Raw genomic sequence first — 21,569 nt, forward strand, 5'->3', positions numbered from 1 at the left:
GTTTTCAGGGCCCTGGCCTTCACAGATACTGTTAATACCTGGCTTCACTCGAACATCATCCCTCTTCGAACTCTATCCGTGGCAGCCACACAGCTCTGGGGTCATCGTTGGACAGGGCAAACCGTGGTCTTCACCACCGACAATCAGGCCACGGCAGATATTATCAACAAAGGCAGGTCCAAATCCCTCGCAGTCATGTCCTTCCTGCGCAGACTGGTACAACTGGCTTTACAACATCAGTTTAATTTCCAATGTTCATTTATTCCAGGAAAGTACAACATAGCAGCAGACGCACTGTCACGCTTTAGCTATACTTCCTTTTTTAATCAGGTGCCCGGAGCCGATCCAGTGTCAGCCCTTATCCCCGTCTGGTCTCAGCTGACCCTGGACTAGCACAACACCTACAAGGAGCGACCCAGCTCATCAACTACTCACTGTCCCATAACACACTAAAAGCCTACCAGACCGCTTGGAGTGCATTCAATAAATTCCTGGCACACTGCTCCGAAGATACAACAGATGTCAAGCACGTACTGGCCTTCATTTCATATTGCCATACTCAGCTGACCTTATCCTATAACACTATTCGGCTATACCTAGCCGGTATACAACATTTCTTGACTCTACAAGACCCCGCAAAGTCTTACCTATTCACATCCCACGCTATGCGAGCTATGCGAGCCATGCTACGCGGCACCCAGAAACACCAACCGGTGGTCAGTGCCAAACGCTTACCCATAACGGGGGCCATCTTTAGGGGTATGTCGACTATCCTGACTACTTCACCGTTTGGTCTTCTCCCCAGTATGGCCCTACAAGCAGCCATATACTTGGCCTACTACGGGTTTTTGCGACCTGGCGAATTTACCTGTAGCAACCCTGCAGGCTAAGTGCTACGCAGACAGCACTTGGTCCGCTACCAAGACCACTTCATCCTCCACCTTGCGGTTTCTAAGACCCAGCAGGCAGGCTCTGGAGTGGACATTCACCTTTACAAAACCAATAATAGCTGGTGTCCAGTCACCGTACTCAATAATCTTCTGTCACTCCTGCCTGAACAACCGGACTCCAGTCCCCTTTTACCGTTCCCAGTCAAACCCTTAAGTGCCTGTCAGTTCGTGAAACACATAAGGATTCTACTCTGCAACCTTCGCCTTAATCCCAGCCAGTACTCCGGCCACTCCTTCCGCATAGGAGCAGCCTTGGAGGCATCCCACCACGGGGTCCCGGACCACGTCATTAAAAGACTCGGCAGGTGAAAGTCAGCCTGCTTCGCCCGTTACATCCCTAATCCTCAAGTGGAGATGGAACAGGCATTTACTAAATTAGCTCAATAACAACTGAAAACTAATGAAATACTATACCCATACCTGAATGTTTTTGCCCCCTTATTTTGGTATACCGTCCATCAGACCAAGGCACACTTTCAGGTCCATTTCATGTGGTAAGTCCACACTCCCAGGTCCATGATAGGTGGTAAATCTTATCTTAACTATAAATGTTACCCGTGTCCGTATGTATATATATATATATATATATATATATATATATATATATATATACATATATATATATATATACATATATATACATATATATATATACATATATACATATATATACATATATACATATATATATATATATATATATATACATATATATACATATATGTATATATATATATATATATATATATATATATATATATATATATATATATATATATAATTTACTTATTTTTATATTTCGATTTTTATATATTTATATTAGATCCTTTGTACAGTACCAGTAATAATGTATTTATTGCTTTTAATACCTGGTGCTGCTGTGAAATATAGGGGGTTGTTTACTAAAACTGGAGTGTGCAATATCTGGTGCAGCTCTGAATAGAAACCAATCAGCTTCCTTGTTTTATAGTAAAAGCTTAATTGCACCAACAAAACTTAGAAGCTGGTTGGTTACCAAGCACAGCTGCACCAGATTCTGAGTGCCTTGGTTTTAGCAAATCTACCCCATTTTGTCTTGTTAACTTTTTTTTTTTTTTTTTCCTTGTTCAATGTTTTTTATTAAGGTTTGTCGAAATCTTGTTAAGATTTTTAAAAAAAATTACAGCTGCTATTTGTTTTAGATAGAGAAGGGGTTAGTGAGGGTAGTGTGGAAGTTATTTGTCTACTAATCAGGCATCAGGGCAAAGAACATGCTGACAACAGGAGGGCAGTGTGAAAGACAAATAAACTCACTGTTGTGCTGTTTCTCCTTTAACCTCCCTGGCGGTATGATTATTTCAGATTTTTGGTGCTGAAAGCTGTACCATTATTTTGCATGGAAATTTGGCGTTTTATATTGTAGGTTTGTAATTCTTAGGAATAACTCACTTAAATCTGTCCAAACCAAAGTCTAGTAGACATCTCGGGTATGATAAAGTTTGAAACACAAAATCATAAATTATAATATAATAAATAACTATAAATAATTACCAAATAATAATATAATAATAATAAAAATTATTCAATAATGTAATCAAATCAAAAACACTGAAATTTGCTCAGTTGCAGAATTGTCGCTGTCATTACTTTCAGTGTTTGGTGACGAATCTCCCCACAAATCACTATCGCTCAATTCTGTGATCGCTGTTTATCCTGTTTTCTAGCTGGTCTAAAACCGCTTTTGATTGCTATGGACAATCTCCAGTTTCCAGGCAGAAAGAACAGTTTTTATAATATAAAACTGCATGCAGGGCACTGGAGAATCCACTAGGGACAAAAGGGAGGTGAAATAATTTTATACAGTAATGTAATCTTTAAGATTACAGTATACTGTATGTATTGTGTGTGTTTTACTTTTTGAATTTGGCGCCGTTCTCCATCCCCGTGCGTCGTCAGCTCTGTGATGAATCGAGCGGAGGACGAGCCGCTTACACTGCGGGGAGACATCGCAGATTCCAGGAGACAAGGTAGGTAAGCTCTTCCTGGATCCTCGGATGCGATCCCAAGTCTGGCTCGGGATTACCGCTTTTGGTTCTGAAATACCACCCCGAGCCAGACTCGGGAAATACCGCCAGCCATAGGATGGGGAAGTGGAGGAGACCTGTAAGGAAAAGTGAAACCACACCAAGGGAAGATCGGATCCCCCCAAGCAAACAAGCTATACAAAAAGATGGCAACCACCCTAATTTTTAACTTGCTTTGGCTGTAAGATGCACATGGAAGGACAATGCACATCATAAACAAACAAAAATTCCCCAGAACATTTACCAGCTAGCCTAAAACAAACAAAGTTGACCCTGTCTAACATTTCATGTTAAAAGCAGAGGGTTTTCGTAGCACACATTTGCAAATATATGTTGAAGCTGCAGTGCCCAGATCACGGCTCCTCTGTATACTGCGGCCCCTGCCCTGCATGGCAATACTGTGCACAGCTGTGTAAATCTCAGGACTGTATGCCTACAGTATCTTTCAAATAATTATATTTTGTACCATGTTAACATTTATAAATATTTTTTTTCAATTTATTTGGACCTAAAGTAGTAGAATTATCTGAAAGATCGTATTACAAGTATTATATTAGCCAGCCATATTGTCATGTTTTGGATTTTCTGGTCAGATGTTTGATTGTTGTGACCTCTAAGGTACATTTACAGTATTCAAAGTGAATCTGTTACAAAGCCCAGCACATGAGAAGCTATTCTCTTACAGGCTGCATGCTAGGCTGAGACTAATACTCATGTTACTTCAACAGAACTGGTATGGGGTATGAACAGGCCTTTTTTCAGCATGAAAGGGGGGGCAGTTCCAGCACCTGCAGCACTAATACGTATGTAATGGAAAGGGGTGCTGGAGGGTCTATTGTTGCTGGTTGCTGGGGGATATATTGTAGAGTGGTCTAGGTGTTGTGTTACTGGTGGGGATTTATTGTTACTGGAGGATCAATTGTTGTTAGGAAGGATCTTTTGTTATGGAGGGGTCTATTGTTACTGGCTGCTGGGGGGTTTATTGATGCTGGCTTCTGTGAGCTATATTGTTGCCAGTGGGGATCTATGTTGCTGGGTGGGGTATTTTGTTGTGGGGGTCTATTGTAGCTGGGGGATCTATTGTTGTTGGGGGTCTGTTGCTGACTGCAGCGGATCTATTTTACTGCTTTTCTTGTTATCATTTATAAATGCCATACAAATTACTTAAAGAGTTATGCCCTGTACACACGGTCAGACACTGAACAGACATTCCGACAACAAAATCCATGGATTTTTTCCGACGGATGTTGGCTCAAACTTGTCTTGCATACACACGGTCACACAAAGTTGTCGGAAAATCCGATTGTTCTGAACACAGTGACGTAAAACACGTACGTCGGGACTATAAACGGAGCAGTAGCCAATAGCTTTCATCTCTTAATTTATTCTGAGCATGCGTGGCACTTTGTGCGTCGGAATTGTGTACACACGATCGGAAATTTCCGACAACGGATTTTGTTGTCGGAAAATTTTATAGCAAGCTCTCAAACTTTGTGCGTCGGAAATTCCTATGGAAAATGTGTGATGGAGCCTACACACGGTCGGAATTTCCGACAACATGGTCCTATCACACATTTTCCATCGGAAAATCCTATCGTGTGTACAGGGCATTAGTGAAAACCCAGGACCCTGCATTCACTATATCTGATCTCTCACAGTACACAGAACATGGAAATGCAATTATTGTCGTAAATATAAACTGCTAAATACCTTTTCTTATCAACAGTATGTAGCAGTCTTGTGACTTTTGTGTCTGAGCACTAGTTAAGGCACTTTTCACACTTGTACGACTTGTCCTATGACAACCATTCATATTAGTACGACTTCAAGTCGTGCTGACATCAAAGTAGTCCCTGCACAAACTCCAACTTTGATGCAAGTTCAGGTTCATAGACCTCAAGTCTTCCTGAAATTGTAGTAAAATCACAGCAAAATTGCACGACTTTGATGTCGTGGTAGTGTGAAAGGGGGATAAAGCTTGTAGGAGACTGCATGACCCTTGACTTTCTGTCTGATTGGCCCTGTGCCGATCACATGCATCCTCCCAAAATAAAAATTATCTAGCAATTCACACCCAACTGAGCATGTGCAGAGTGCCCCCAAAGCTCTGTACTATGAGGAGATGGATTGGGGACTGTCGTAGAAGGGGAAGGTCAGAGAAGACAGGATCAAACAGCCTTTTTACACAATGCGCAGGATTAACGCCTTAGGTACCACGGGGAATATAATAAGCATGCTTTACCAAAAATATGTAGAAGAATATATATTGGCTGAAACTGATGAAGAAATGTTTTTTTTTTTTTTTTTTAAATGGGGGATATTTACTATAGCAAAAAGTAAAAAATATTGTTTTTTTTTCAAAATTGTCGCTCTTTTTTTGTTTATAGCGCAAACAATAAAAAACACACAGGTGATCAAATACCACCAAAAGAAAGCTCTATTTGTGGGGAAAAAAAGGACATCAATTTTGTATGGGTACAACGTTGCACGACCGCGCAATTGTCAGTTAAAGCAACGCAGTGCCGTATCACAAAGAATAGCCTTGTCAGGAAGTGGGTAAATCCTTCCGGGGCTGAAGTGGTTAATAAGCCCTTATTGGGTTTATTATATCATAGGGCACAGGAAATTCCACCTCAAAATCCCCCATTCCCTCACTATCTGATTAAATTTGGGCAACAGGTCTATACATGCTCCAACTCACTCAGAAGGCAATATCCTTGACCTCATGTTCTCTCACCTTTGCACTCCATGCAACCTCTCTAACTATCCATCCCCTCTCTCTGATCACCACCTTATTTCACTCTCTCCCTCTCCTTCACCTCCTCTCCCTCCAACCACCTTAAAGTTACCCGCAGAAACCTACGTCATCTCAACCCTTCTCTTCTCTACTCTGCTATCGACAACCTCTACGACAAAATCTCACCCCTATCCTGCACCAACCTAGCCACTTCTGTGTACAACGCTTCACTTCTAGCCTCACTGAACTCACTTGCCCACCTCACTACACACAAAATCAAGCCCCGACCCCTTCAACCTTGGCAAACAGATGATACTAGAAGTCTGAAAAAACGTAGTCGTGCTCTGGAGCGCCTGTGACGTAAGACTATTTCCCAGAGAGATTTATACCAATATAAATCTGCCAAAATACAACTCCAGCCTCCTCTCTGCCAAGCAGACCTATTTTACCACTCTCATTAGCAACATATCATCCTGTCCCCGTCAACTCTTCTCCACCTTCAACTCTCTACTTCGTCCTCCACCGCCTCCACCTGCCAACTCACTCACTGCACAGGAGATCGCCAATCACTTCAAACAGAAGATTGATACTATTCGCGCTGAGATCTCTACTGTGCCGACACCCTCCACGCTTTACTCTTCATGCCCACAGGCACAATCATTATTTCCCTCTTTCAACCCCACCACTACTGATGAAGTTGCTAAACTACTTGCTAATGTCCACCTTACCACCTGCCCTCTGGATCCTGTTCCCTCACAAATGCTACGTTCACCCTCTGGCCCTATACTACACTCTCTAACCCACATCTTCAATCTCTCCCTCTCTTCTGGCATCTTCCCTAACTCTCTAAAACATGCACTTGTCAGACCCATACTTAAAAAGCCCTCACTGGACCCATCCAATCTTAACAACCTATGCCCCATCTCCTTGCTCCCCTTCTTATCCAAACTCCTCGAATGTCTGGTCTACAACCGACTGAGCGTCCACCTCGCTGATAATGGCCTTCTTGATCCCCTTCAGTCTGGATTTCGTCCTCAACACTCCACAGAAACTGCTCTCCTTAAACTAACAAACGATCTACTAACGGCCAAAGCCAATCGACACTATTCTGTACTCCTACTCCTGGACCTCTCTGCTGCCTTTGATACGGTTGACCACCCCCTCCTCCTCAAAAAACTACACGCCTTTGGTCTCCGTGACTGTACACTTCGCTGTTTCTCTTCCTACTTATCCAACCGCACCTTTAGCGTTTCTTATAACTCTACTTCCTCCTCTCCTCTTCCTTTCTCTGTTGGGGTCCCTCAGGGTTCTGTTCTTGGACCTCTACTATTTTCAATCTACACTGCCTCCCTGGGTCAACTGATAGCCTCCCATGGCTTCCAATACCACCTCTACGCTGATGACACCCAAATCTATTTCTCTACCCCTCAGCTCACTCCCTCTGTCTCCTCACGTATCAGTAATTTACTCTCAGATATATCAGTCTGGATGTCTCACCACTTCCTTAAACCAAACTTATAATTTTTCCTCCCCCATATGCCTCTTCCCTTGATCTCTCTGTCAAAATCGATGGCACAACTATAAACCCATCCCCACATGCCAAGGTTCTAGGTATAGTCCTAGACTCTGAACTCTGAACTCTCCTTCAAGCAACACATCCAATCACTGTCCAAATCCTGCCGCCTCAACCTCCGCAACATCTCCAAAATACGCCCCTTTCTAACCAATGACACAACAAAGCTCTTAATTCACTCGCTGGTCATCTCTCGCCTCGACTACTGCAACTCCCTTCTCATTGGCTTACCTCTACATAGTCTATCACCTCTTCAATCCATTATGAATGCCGCTGCCAGACTCCTCCACCTTACTAATCACTCTGTGTCTGCCACTCCTCTCTGTCAATCCCTCCACTGGCTTCCGCTTGGCCAAAGAATTAAATTCAAAATTCTAACAACTACGTACAAAGCCATCCACAATTTCGCCCCCAACTACATCACTAGCTTAGTCTCTAAATACCAACCTACTCGCTCTCTTTGTTCCTCTCAAGACCTCCTGCTCTCTAGCTCCCTTGTCACGTCCTCCCATGCTCGCCTCCAGGCCTTTTCCAAAGCCTCTCCAATCCTATGGAACTCCTTACCCCAATCTGTCCGCTTATCTCCTACTTCATTAGCTTTCAGAAGATCCCTGAAAACCCTTCTCTTCAGAGAAGCCTATCCTACCCACACCTAACAACTGTATTTTCATTTTTTCCATCAGCTCATCCCCCACAGTTATTACCTTCTGTTTCCACTTGACCCTCCCTTCTAGATTGTAAGCTCTAACGAGCAGGGCTCTCTGATCCCTCCTGTATTGATTTGTATTGTAAGTGTACTGTCTGCCCCATGTTGTAAAGCGCTGCGAAAACTGTTGGCGCTATAGAAATCCTGTATAATAATAATAATAATTTAGGATGGAGCATATTGTTGCTGTATGATGCACATGCCAACAATAAGGGGTCTCTTTTAAATACACTGTATCCAATAGCAGAGCAAACAGAAAATTGGTGATCCATGGCAAATATCTGCTCGGCAAAGTTTACCATACTCTGCTTTTTAGTTTAAAAACAAGCCAATTCTCTGATCATGATAATGGATCACTGCTTTATGATAGAATGCAGTAGCACAATTCTACAAAATAAATATACAGTCACAACTACCAATACTATTTATATTATGTTTTTTTTTTTTTTCAGTTACACTCAGACCAGGACAGTGGGGATGGAACATTGAAATACATTTTGTCTGGAGATGGAGCTGGGGATGTATTTATAATCAATGAAAACACTGGCGACATCCAAGCAACAAAACGTCTGGACAGGGAAGAGAAGTCGTCATATATATTACGTGCGCAAGCTGTGAACAAAAAAACAGGAAGACCTGTAGAACCTGAATCCGAGTTTCTCATCAAGATCCACGACATTAATGATAATGAACCCAAATTTACTAAGGACTTTTACACTGCCACTGTCCCAGAGATGTCTGAAGTTGGTAAGTCTGACTAGCAACACAACCTGTGAAACGTGTCTAACAATACGTAACACGTATCTGTGTTATAGCTGTTGTTATTTCTAGCTATCTACAATATGTATTGTCTGATTATTTTTATTATGTCTAATAGAGATAGATAGATAGATAGATAGATAGATAGATAGATAGATAGATAGATAGATAGATAGATAGATAGATAGATAGATAGATAGATAGATAGATAGATAGAGATTTGTAAATAGAGATTTTAAATTCAAGTTTAGGGAAACCAATGCTCCTTCTTTGGGAACACCTCTCACTTTTCTTACCAAGGGTATCTTGACTATTCAACCAGTAAGTAAGACAGTATGGGGGTTATTTACGAAAGGAAAATCCACTTTGCACTACAAGTGCACTTTGAAGTGCAGTCGCTGTAAATCTAAGGGGTAGATCTGAAATGAGGGGAAGCTCTGCTGATTTTATTATCCAATCATGTATAAGCTAAAATGCTGTTTTTAATTTTCCTTGCATGTCCCCCTCAGATCTACAGTGTCTGCACTTCCAAGTGCACCTGTAGCGCAAAGTGGATTTGCCTTTCGTAAATAACCCCCTATATGTCTCTTTTAGAAAAAATTATAAAATTCTAAAAAACAAAAAAAAAAACAATAGAATTGCACAGAGTGGCCGCAAACCTCCTCAGGCCCCCCACCGGCACTCCTGGCCCCTCTTCTTTGTCTCGTGCCGTGCTTCCCATGGTTTGTACTCATGCTTGTTTGCTCACGAGTTGCACTGCTGTGTCCATTGACACAGACAGCAGGACTCAGCCCCGCCCCCTGCTCCCTTGCCATTGGCTTTGATTGACAGCACTTGGAGCCAATGGCTTACGATGCCCCAGACCTGGAAGTGAGGGGAGAGAAGAGCTGCGATGTGCAAGGCGCTGGATCGAATGCGGGCTCAAGTAAGTAAAAGGGGGGGGGTGAAAGGGATGCTGATGTCTAAGCATTTTTTACCTTGCATGCATTAAAGTAAAAAATTGTAGGCTTTAGAACCAATTTAAGTGTCGGTTCACACCGCAATCGCACGGGAACAAGCTGTTTCTTTGCGATTTCTGTGTGGTTTTCAGCCCTTTCCATTGAATGGGCTGAAATCACACTGGATTGCACCAAAAGTAGTGCATGCAATTTAAAAACAAGCAAAACGTGCAACAGGATTGCATACGGCACAATGGGATCCAGCGCATTGCGTTTGCCATCTGTGTTTGGGATGTCTTTAGGAATATATTGACACCCACAGCAGATCTCACACCCAGTGTGTTTGGAACATGGTGCAGGACATGCACACAGAACGTGGGTTTGCCACACCGCACTCTGGTGTGGACGGGCACTAAGACAAGTTTCTGTTTTCTGTCATATTTATCAGAATTGATAGATACAATGTGATGCTATCAGACCAGAGGTGGCCAGATTCCCTCAAGGATATTATTGGAAAGAAGGAAGATACTGCTCTGCTTGAAATTCATCCTATGAAAGCTTTCTATATTCTTCTGTACCATACAATTTGTCCTGTGGAGAAGCACAGAGAGCTCTTGGTTTGCAGTCTGCTTTGCTTTCTATTAAATGCTTGTTGCACAGAGGGTGGCCACATGCACTGTCTGTTCTGGGAAGTCAATAGACAATTTTTACAGGACTTACGTAGGACAGTTGCAGAAACGCACATACATGGTATCGCCACTATAAACCCCTTAAATTTCCAGCACTTACAAATTTGCAGACATTTTTATTTGATATACACAAATACCCACCCCTTACCACTAAGCTGTATCCCTTTGTATTAGTGTTTTTTCATGTATTAATTCTTTTATATATTAATGTATTTTATGAATTAAGGTAAAAAAACAAAACAAAAACAAAACCTTTTTAGTGCAACTCCCCCTCAGCTCCCCTTCTTACTTAAAGCGAAGTTCCACCCAACTTTAAAAGGTGGTCCCAAACTAAAGACCACCCCTCGTTTTCAGATATATATATTACTATTTATTTATTTTTCCTACCTTTTAAGAAGTACAAAGGTGTACTTCAATCCCAGCCGGGCCGCAGTGAAGTACGTAATTTCCTCTTCTGCGGCGAGCCCTCCTCCTTCTCCCCCGCTGCCTTCTGGGACCTGTGTTTGTCCCAAAAGATGAGGTGGCCATTCAGAAAGCACTGTGCGACTTGCGCATGCACAGTAGCAAACCGGCTGTGAAGCCTGAAGGCTCCACTGCCAGTTTCCCTTAGTTGTAATGGCGACTGTACCACTCTGTACACTGTGCAGTACATTATGTACTTCATACAGGTCCAGTCTGTGCCCCACACCTTTTATTATACTGCACTCTGTACACTGTGCTGTGTATTTTGTATTCCTCACTGCTTCACTCTGTACACTGTGCTGTCTATTCCTTACTGCACTCTGCTGTGCTTTACATATTTATAGACTATAGTGTCCACACCACTTCACTCTTTACCCAATGCTATGCATTGCTTACTGCACATCACTCCATTTGTGAAATGTGTTTTACAGTCTGTAATCTGCTCAGCTCAGTGTGTTATACATACTATACCTTTGCTAACTTATACCAGTTATTTTGTGTCAGACATATCAGACAGTGGATTGCATTTATAATCATAAGCCTTTTATTCCAGAAATTCTTGGAATGGGTGTATAGGTTGTAATTCTAGTGTGTTTGCTGAAGTTTTGCTGAAAAGTGTGTACTGAGTGCGTATAATCTAAATTTATTACAATAACATTGTCAGTTATGGTGTTGTAAAAAGAAACAGTGGGGTACCAAAGGCAAATCGACTGTGCACTTTGCAAGTGCTGTTCACTCTGCACGGGCACTTGCCCCAGAGCTTACCAAATGAGCTCTCCTGACTTCCATCATCCAATCATATGCAAGCAAAAATGCTGTATTTTTATTTTCCCTGCATGTGATTGGGTAATCTTTTCAAAATGAAGCGTCACCTCATTTACTAAGCCCTGGAGCAAACACCCTTGCAGAGTGCACAGTTTATTTGCTTTTGATAAATAAACCCCAGTGCATCCATGGCGTACCTTTAGACTTTGCTAGGTATGCTTGTAATTTATCCTTAAAAAAGTAAATGCAGACCTCTAAGAAAGTCATCTACAAGTGCAGGAATGAAAATTCTGGGAAATTCTACTGTAACCAAACAAATTAACAGATTGATACTGGCAGGTTCATTTTGGACAGGGTTTTTTGGCATCTGGATCTCTTTATGCTATGTATACCATGGTATGGATAAGTTTAAGCCAAATGCTATTTATACCCTATTCTTCACACCTTAGAAGAGTGGATGACCTAGAAATGGAATCTCGGACCTATTCCTGCACAGACGTCACTCTGATTCTATTCCAAAGCCCTAAGCCAAAGATGTCTCCATGCAGGATTGCAAGTTGAGGACTTCTCTATTGCGACCTATGGGGGAAAGGCCATCCATTTTCAGAACCAATGGGCCCCACTAACTCAAAACAGGTCCTGAGCACCATGTGCCCTGGTTTTGGCCACATATGCTGGCCTGGGACACCTGCTGATTTGAAGTATACTGTACAAATTGCAAGGGGAAAGGTATAGGGGAGGGGGCTGTTAGAATAAGGTGGTATTAAAATATTGTCAATCTTTAATCACAAATTAAATCTTTTCTTGACCCAAACCCTAAACTAACCCTAAACAAAAGCTAATAATGCTCTGCAGTTCATCAATTCAATAAGTGTTTTGCATTCTATTCACAAAATTCAAGACATTCAAGGAGGAGGTCCAAGTGAAAAGAACTCCCCGCTCCAGGTGTAACTGATACACCCACTAGAACACACATCTGAGTGCTGGCCCGGCTCGCCTCCATGATAAATCGTCAAAAGAAGAAACAGCTGCACCTCATGTGGGCTCTAAGTAAACTTTTTTGGAATATCAAAATATACAAAATGACACCAGAGAACACTAGCAGTGGTCAAGGTAGATGCGTTTCACACAACAGAAATGTGCTTAATCATTAATGATCAGTGGTCAAGGTAGACACCTTTCACGCAACAGAAATGTACTTAATCATTAATGATCAGTGGTCAAGGTAGACACGTTTCACACAACAGAAATGTGCTTGACCAGTAATGATCAGTGGCCAAGGTAAATGTATTTCACACAACAGAAATGCGCTTAATCAGTAATGATCAGTGGTCAAGGTAGACGTGTTTCACACAACAGAAATGTGCTTAATCAGTAATGATCAGTGGTCAAGGTAGATGTGTTTCACACAACAAAAATGTGCTTATAATGTTTAAACAAATTTCTGTTGTGTGAAATGCGTCTACCTAGACCACTGCTGGTGTTCTCTGGTGTCATTTTGGATATTTTTATATTCCAATAAATTTTACTTGGAGCCCACGTGAGGTGCAGCCGTTTCTTATTCAAGGAGGAGGTGCAGATGAACATCAGTCTCCCTTTCTCCAATCACACAATGCCTTGTATCTGTGAAAGAATGCAAGACATTTACTGAATGGATGAGTCCCAGAATGTGCGACCCGCTATCATCTGTGCACTTCACAGATGATAGTCTTAGTATTATGTCTCAGTATTATGTTGTACAGGATGAATAAAAGTAACAGTTTTACAGAACACTTCAAGCTACACATATGGCCCATGCTTCATTAGTGCTGTTCTGTGTACATTTTTGACGCTATATAAATATCTGTAATAAATAAAATATAGATAAATAGTAAATTAATTGAAAGTTTTTTTACTTGTCTATGACACAAGATAAGATTGCTTAAAAAGGTGTATCCCTACTAAAACATATATATATGTTATATACGTGCAAAGGGTATAAGCGACTTTTCTTGAGGAAAATATATTCTGGAGAACTGTAATAATCCTCTTAAGCTATAATTAATGGGAAAATGGGAAAATCATTATAGAATGTTTACTTTTGCCTTTTAGTCAGAAACATTGTTTAAACATAGCAATTAGGGACAAAAAAAAAACTAAAAAATAGAAACATCACAAGGTAAAAAAAAAAAATCACAACTGTTACAAGTCAGTATAATGAAGCATATAATCAAGATTAAAAGGAAACAGCAATTCGTACAAAAAAAAAGAAGGTTTTAATAGAGCGATAAAAGTGTTCAAAGGCAGAGCTTTCACAAGTGTGTATCTGCTCTTATGATGACAGTTGTTATAATGGAGCAGCACAGATGAACAATGGTAAAACATAGTTGCACAAATCAGATCCGTTGATCTTCCAGACTGCAGCATAGAAAGAAGAGCAGATAATTAGTTCTCATTAGGGCTGGCTTTGTAGACAGAGATAATGACCCAAGTGCACATAAGTGTCTGTTTGTCGTTTCTCTTATGACTCGGTGGTCATGCAGGCATACTATAGGCTTTGAACCATTTAATGTATATTACAATTTTTTTTTTTTTTTTAGCGCCTGGTAAAATTCAAAAGAAGGCTTTATAATACCAGCCACAAATGTAAGTTAACCTATAGCTTTGAAATCTCTAATGCCTATACATTGAGAATGACATTCAGTAACAGGAATCAATTATGAAACAAAATACATTTTTTTTATATTTTTGAGACAAAATGAATGTTTTATCTGTTTGAAACAGAATGAATTATTAATATTTTTCTATCAAAAAAACAAACATTTATGAAGGTGATTTACTGCAAAAATAAATAAATAATTAACTTGGCGAAGATCAATGTGCACTGTATTCATCTAGACAGCATTAAAGCTGTTTATTATGATGAACAATTGCAAGGATTTGGTAAGATTTCTAGGATTTGTCTGACTCGTTTCTCTCTTAAGCACACAGATACTGCCTTATTAACCTAATGGAATTTTTTGAAACATACTCAGTGCTCAGTGTGGATAAATTAGGAGGGCATAGTACAAAAAGAGCTGTATTTGCTTTTAATATATAGCTGGGCTCTAGAGCCACAGATAAACACGTTGGCATTCATATCTGTTTTTTTTTTTTTCATACCCCGCATGTCCTGTTGTGTGCATCAGCGCTAAAGTAATACATTTAATGAAACGCGCTCTCTGCATCACATGAATGAAGAGCATTTCATAATTATCTGTGCATTACCCTACTTTTCACCATATGCCACTGCATTCATTCATTAGCTGATTGACATATTTAACCTTGCACATCAGAAGTGCAGGAAATGGCACATATCTGAAAAAGGGACATTTTCCTGTTGATAAAAAGGGATTGGTATTTTCATATTGAAGATTATAATGATGTACTAGAGTATAATGAGCGCTAGTGTAAAGAAGTTTATCTGTTCAAGGGAATTATGCAAAAAGCCGTTTTTTTAACGGCAATGTGTCATATGGAACTTCCTGGCTTTGGATAGTCAATGAAACACAGCTTCTCATATAAGAAGAATGTTTTTAACTAGGCTAGAAGTTCTAATTTAGTGAACGATGTTCTTAAAGAGGTGATAAGTCAAAGAGCTTTTTCTCCATGAAATCTGCCTTTTTTTGAATGTTACAGTAAGAAGAAAGAATAAAATAAATTCTAGGGATTTATGGCTGTAGATAAAGGGCGAGAGTTTCACTTTTCATTGTAATGTGACTTGGACAGCTCTCCATTGATATATGCAGATCTGACAACTGCTGTACATCTGTGTTTAGAATGCACAGATTAATCCAAAAAGTAATTATTATGTAGCACGCTCTTTCTGGCAGGGCATTTGTAATCTGTATTACTTATTTAACACAACATTGTGGGGGTTCATTCGTTTATTGTATAAAACGCTATTCATTTTCTAGCACTTCACTTGCTCAATAAAATAGAGGGCATCCCATGAGAGATAAGCTGCTTGCAAGCACATGAGGTCATTAATGGCTGGAAAACACTTTTTAATTGTAGAATAAATCCATTATTTTGCATTACTATAATGTAATATAACTGCGTGAGTCCACAGTGCCTGCTTGTCCATGCAAAGATGGAGGGGTTTTTTTTCTGCACAGTCAAGAAATCAAGCACAATGAAGCTGACATTTAATTATTATTTGCCTTCTCTGGTTCCTCCTTCCCCCACCAATCAACATGCTAATGACATTTTTAAATAAAATGTTTCTGTTTTCATTACATCTCTGCGCTTCTCATTGCAATATCATGGCTCATCATGGCTGGTGGAAGGGTTCAATAAGGTGCTATACATAGCCTCCTAAAAACATTATAGCACCCTGCCTTAGTACTTCTCTCGTTAGCCCTCAGGCTGGAAGCAGTGACCCAAATGCTGGGTAGGTTCTTGGGGGGAGTTTTGCAGATACCAAAATTCCTTGATTGCTGGTGTCAGTCTGGAGAAGGAGACATTCCTAGGCAGGCTGGATTTGCATGCATATCCCAGGTAACACAATTATGTAACACTAAGTCTGGCCACATAAGCCATTTTTGTTTTCATTCAACAAGCAGGTTGAACAAAAGAAAATGACTCAATTTCCCCATCTACACACCCAATGTGGATGGGGGAATCCTCTCACTGACACCGTCAGAGTACACTGTAGAGAGAAAATTTTCCAACAGGCTGGTTGTACAAAGGGTGATCGATAGAACCGCTGAAGTAATAATAAACAAATAGATGCAACTGCTCTGTAAACCGTGGGGCCCTTGAATACGGCAACAGGTCCACTTTGACAACAAGACCTGTGCAGCACAGTGAAGGAGATGCTGTGAGTGTCACTCAACTGTTGGAAATCCAAGTGGTTGCCAACTAGGCAAAACAGTTCCTCTCAGTTGTGTGTGACAAAGAGGAGAGTTCAGGCATCAGAAAGTTGTGTTAACACATAAAATATACCTGTTGCATAAATGAACATAATTAACAATCACCTAGGCAGGAGTTGAATATGTTTCAGGCAGTGTACTGCACCTCAGGTGATACCAAGGAAAAGTGAATATAGGACAGGTGTCAGTCATCCTCTACATTTCTACATTTCAGTAGCAAAGACTGTGCTCATTATTGTCAAGCCAAGAGGATGCCTCAGCAGCCATTTTAAAGAAATGAGCTTGACCCCTTGCAGTGATTCTCAGCTTGGCAGGGTATAACATGGAATAAGGCAGCTGAAGACGTTGGAGCATTTTCTTGACTTCTGCAAATTTTGCCTGGTGTGGACTTTCCCTGAAAAGTTTAGATAAAAAGATACTTTTGCCCAGTTATACTGGATATTGGCTTTGTCTCTAGTGAGATGAAGTACAATTTCTCGATCTTTATATTTCAAAAGGTGGGCCAACATGGGTCTTGGAGGATGGTCCAGTGATAACGGCCATATGTTTTATTGTTAGTGGTAGTAACCATCTGAGAAGTGATGTGGGCATCTCTAGCCAGGGACTCTTCAATGTCACTAATGTGACTTTCTGTAGCAGTGGTACACTCCCTGATCTTTTGGAGATCCTAGCGTAATAGGAACACTAACTCCCTCAAGCTACCAAACTGTTCCTTAAGATTATTAATGGAAGCTGTGCACTTGACAAGGCTGCCATCTCCTGTCTATCTTGCTATGAAACAGGAGAGGGAGCAGAGTTATCCAGGAATGATGCCCCCTGTGTCCCCGAAAGCTTTTGCGTAGAATACAACATGTCTCTAGCTGGCTTCTTTCCTTGCGGTCGGGAAGCTTTACTCATGGGCTCGTTGGATGTCTCCACTCCCTGAGGAGCATGCTGTGGTAAGGCCAGCTGCGCGCCATCTTACAGCTCCAAGGCCGCTGCTTTTTCCCTGCCTTTTTTAGTTATCATTCAGGTGGTGGAACCAGGAGGTTGCAGGTGCGGAGCAGGAATATTGTTGAGGGAAGGATTGATGCGGGATAATCAGCGGGAGCTCTGTGAGACACATCAGCTCACATGCTGTCCCAGGCATAGGTGTGCGCAGCCTCTTGCATTAGGGTGTGCACCCCAAAGCTCAAATACATATGCATGTGTATATGTACTGATGGTGTGAGTAGGGCAGTGGACAGTGTAATTTTGTTAATTTTATTTTCCCAAAATTTATGGGCTTGTGTAACATTTTTTTGGGGGGAGAATGAAATATCAGTGGTCTAAACAGGGGGGAATATGCAGCACACAAGGCAAATAGGGTGTGCCCAGGCACACCTGGCACACCCTGTGCGCACGCCTATGGTCCCAGGCAATGCCTTCCCTCAACTTCTGTAAAATTAGCCTGCCCATACTTGGATTGAAATTCGTCCAGTCTCTCCTGAATCAGAAGCTAGATGATGTTGGATGTCCTCCAGCCAACTAATGAGGCGAGCTCTATCCGTCTTGCTGCAGCTTCTAATATACACTGTGAAAAGCTCATTGTTTGCAGTGAAATCAGAGTAAGCAATTACAGCACAGGAGAGGAGCCTGTACAAATGTATAAGGTAAAGGTAAGGTGGGACTTTGGCTTTAAAAAAACATATCTTGATAAGGAAAAAGTTCTAAAGAAAAAAACAAAGCTTCTGCTCTGTGTATCAGAGATGGTTATAGCAATTCACCTGGTTTCTCTGCACAGACATTCACTGATGGAATGTAGAATACTGGGTCACTGACCTGTATAAAAATGTATATACAGTAAACCCAAGAATAATGTTATTATTTCCAGATTACCAGGCCTTAGATGTGGCATCTATATTACTTTCTATTTTAGGCTTTTTTTTTTTATGTTCACGTTCTAATCCTGCCAGTAACACACTTCCTGCCGTAGGGTGACACAACTCAGCGCAATATTGTCCCCCTAGGAAAGGACTGCAAAACACACACCCTTCCTCTTCTCCATAACCTAGAGGAAAGGCAAAGATAAGACTGCACCGCTTCAAGTCCTGAGTGTGTTCCTCTGCTCCTGCACATGGGATGCTGGCTTTAGGAGCCTTCGTTTTTGCCATGGGGAGAGGTGTTTTAGTACAGCTGAGAACCAATGCTAACCCTGAGCAGAGGCAAAAAACACAGGAAGTTATCAGTTCACAAAAGGCTCACGATGGAATTGTAGAGAGAAGACTAGTTCATTGTTAAAGTTTGTGTACACTTTACATACACTTGGAGTTTTGAAGAAAAGTCAAAAGTCATTATAGACAAACACCTTCCGGGTCACTAATTTAAAGTACTGATGTAAGAAGGTCAGCATGAGAGCTGGACAACTAGCATTTTCAGAAGGAGAGGTCATCATTGGTAGACTCCACATTTCTCCCTGTTAGGTTCTTTTCATCTTAGTCTGCTTGCTTTGAATTGGGGCTCACTAAGAACCAAAACATCTTACGGTAACATGTTTCAAGCCCTGAGCTGGTGTGTTTTAGGTAGTCAGGACACACAGAAAAAAAACACATTTCTAGATGTAGGATTTAGAACAAAGATGAATTTCAGCCCCATATGAGTTGTACGCAAGTCCTCTTTTAACTTGTGACATTTTTGGATCACAGTTTCTTTTTCATGAGTAGAATTATCGTGTTTATGGCCTCTTTCAAACTTGCTGTGGTGTCTACCCCCTGCCTCTCAAAAGCAGTCTGTGGTTTGCATGTATTTCTCCTGATGCCTGTTTCTTGTGCTTTTCTTATTCTTGCTGAACAGCAACTTTACATTGCAGGACCGCACCGCTATTGCAAGTCAAGCGGTCCAATTTACTTACATGGGAGAGCGTGATAATAAAAGAAAAGAGAAGATGGCCAAAAAACCAAGGGGATGCCTGTGATTTGCCAGAGAGATACAAGAAATGGACTTAGAGCTTCTCCCATAATTCAAAGTAAATCCCACAAAAATGGCACACTGCTGCTATGTCTTTTTATTCTCCTGCATTGCTTAACCACAGTATAAATGCAAATGATCAGATAAATTACAGTCATTTGGGAAAGGCTTTTATAGAATAGTGGAAAGCCAAAGGAACAGAGGTAGGCAATCTTTTACACCTAAATTGGAAGAATTGTATAATTAAGTAGCTCAAAAAAAGCTATGCATAAAGCAGAACATGGTTTTCTTTAGAATTTGCAGCAAAGTATACTTATTAGAACCACTTATTCATAGACCGGACTGGGAAGAAATCCTAAAAATACACACATTTTTCTCTTCATGTTAAAGAAAAGAGCTAGTATGTAGCATGTTGTTTTTAAATCAAACAAAGGTGCCAGAAATAGCACTTGATAATCATATATTTCAAGCAATGGAAGCTGTAAGAGGATATTAGATTAATTACACAGCACAGAATCATCAGAAAAGGAGTAGAGACTGTAGTAGAGACTGTTCAATTAGCAAAGTTGATGTTTATGGTGTTTACTGAGCTTAATAAATGACATAAAGTTGTGTTTACGTCAATCAATCATGTTCTAGAAAGATGCAAAAAAGTTTTAAGCCTCCTTTACTGTAGTATTATCGGTGGTACTCTCTGTCAAACAGGATGGAGGTGATCATTTATGCTGCAACGGGCATGGCATGTGTATACCTCCCTTATGGCTGTCTATGTAACTTAAGGGAGTTACTGCCCTTAGGGGCAGTAGAAATGCAGCTTAACCACTTGTTTTTATCAACCCCCTCATCCAACCACATGTGTAACTGGCATGAGCTTATTTCATCACTGTGCAGCTGACTCAGGACTCTTCTGTAAAAGTGATCTGGCTGGCTGTAGAATAACCTGATCACTTCTACCGTGCTTATGGGTGTTAGCCTCAGTTCACACTAGAATGCAATGCAGGAAACCCAAGCAATGCATGCTTCCTCGCTAGTGCTTCCATCTCCTCTAGTCTTCTTCTGGGTTCAGTTTCTTTGACCAGTTTGATTGGCGGGCCCAGGATGATATAACTCCCAAGCAAGCATTAATTAACTAATTAATTTTGGGTAACAGGGCATGCCCAGATTGTACGCTGAGTTGCACAGTTCAGTCTACAGTCTAAACCTGGTTGCTAGCAGGCAGGTAAGAAGAGACATAGAGGGGAATATACTAAGATTGGAGCAGGCAGATAACGTTTCAGCTTCTATCTTTCATTTTCAGTAAACTCAGTCTGCATATGCAGTTAAGCATGCTTGTTATACTCACTGTGGAACCCAAGGGGTTAATCCTGCTCGTTGTGTAAAAAGGCTGTTTGATCCTGTCTTATCTGATCCTCCCCTTCCTCCAAAGTCCCCAATCCATCTCCAGATAGTACAGAGCCCTAGGAGGCAGTATACATATGCTCAGTTTGGTGTGTATTGCTAGAGAGTTTTTCTTTAAAGAAGATACATGTGATCAGCACAGGGCCAATGAGCACTGTCCAGACAGTGGGTCCTGAGTCAGGCAGCCTCAAAGGCCAGTCAGAGAAGAATGAAAACTCCTCTTACAAGCTTTAACCAGTGATCGGCCGGACACTGATAGAAGTCACAAGACTGCTATATACTGCTGATGAGAAAAGGTATTTAGCATTTTATATTTACTAAAATTATTGCATTTCCATGTTATGTGTACTGTGGGAGACCAGATATAGTGAATGCAGGGTCCTGGGTTTAGTAACACTTTAACTGAACAAGATGAAGATAGAAGTTGATTGGTTACTATGTACAACTGTTCCAGATTCTGTCTGCTCCAGCTTTAGTAAATTCCCCTTACGGAATCGCTGTGCAAAAAAAAAAAAGCCTTCCTGCCAGGGCTGTATTTAGCCTCTCTGATCTGGGGGTGCAGTAAAAAAGGTCAGAGGGTATAATGTCAATAGTGTGACAGAGAAGCAGAGAACCAGTATTCCCAATTCACTAGGCACACTTCTGTACTATGAGTCACAACCTGGAAGTAACCTCTGACTGGTAGTGCAGAGGGGGTGCAAGAGTAAATAGG

General features: G+C 41.0%; 1 protein-coding gene across 3 annotated transcripts in view; it reads left to right on the top strand.

The window, feature by feature from the left end:
• LOC141144830 (cadherin-6-like) overlaps positions 1 to 21,569 on the top strand; it is a 599,167-nt gene that overhangs the window by 343,351 nt on the left and 234,247 nt on the right. For all 3 annotated transcript variants that reach the window (XM_073630891.1, XM_073630890.1, XM_073630889.1), the window contains one exon: positions 8,482 to 8,776. In XM_073630891.1, coding sequence (XP_073486992.1) covers positions 8,482 to 8,776 — 295 coding nt within the window. The remainder of the gene's footprint in view (positions 1 to 8,481; positions 8,777 to 21,569) is intronic.

This window comes from Aquarana catesbeiana, linkage group LG05 (assembly GCF_042186555.1).
Source record: "Aquarana catesbeiana isolate 2022-GZ linkage group LG05, ASM4218655v1, whole genome shotgun sequence".
Taxonomy (NCBI): domain Eukaryota; kingdom Metazoa; phylum Chordata; class Amphibia; order Anura; family Ranidae; genus Aquarana; species Aquarana catesbeiana.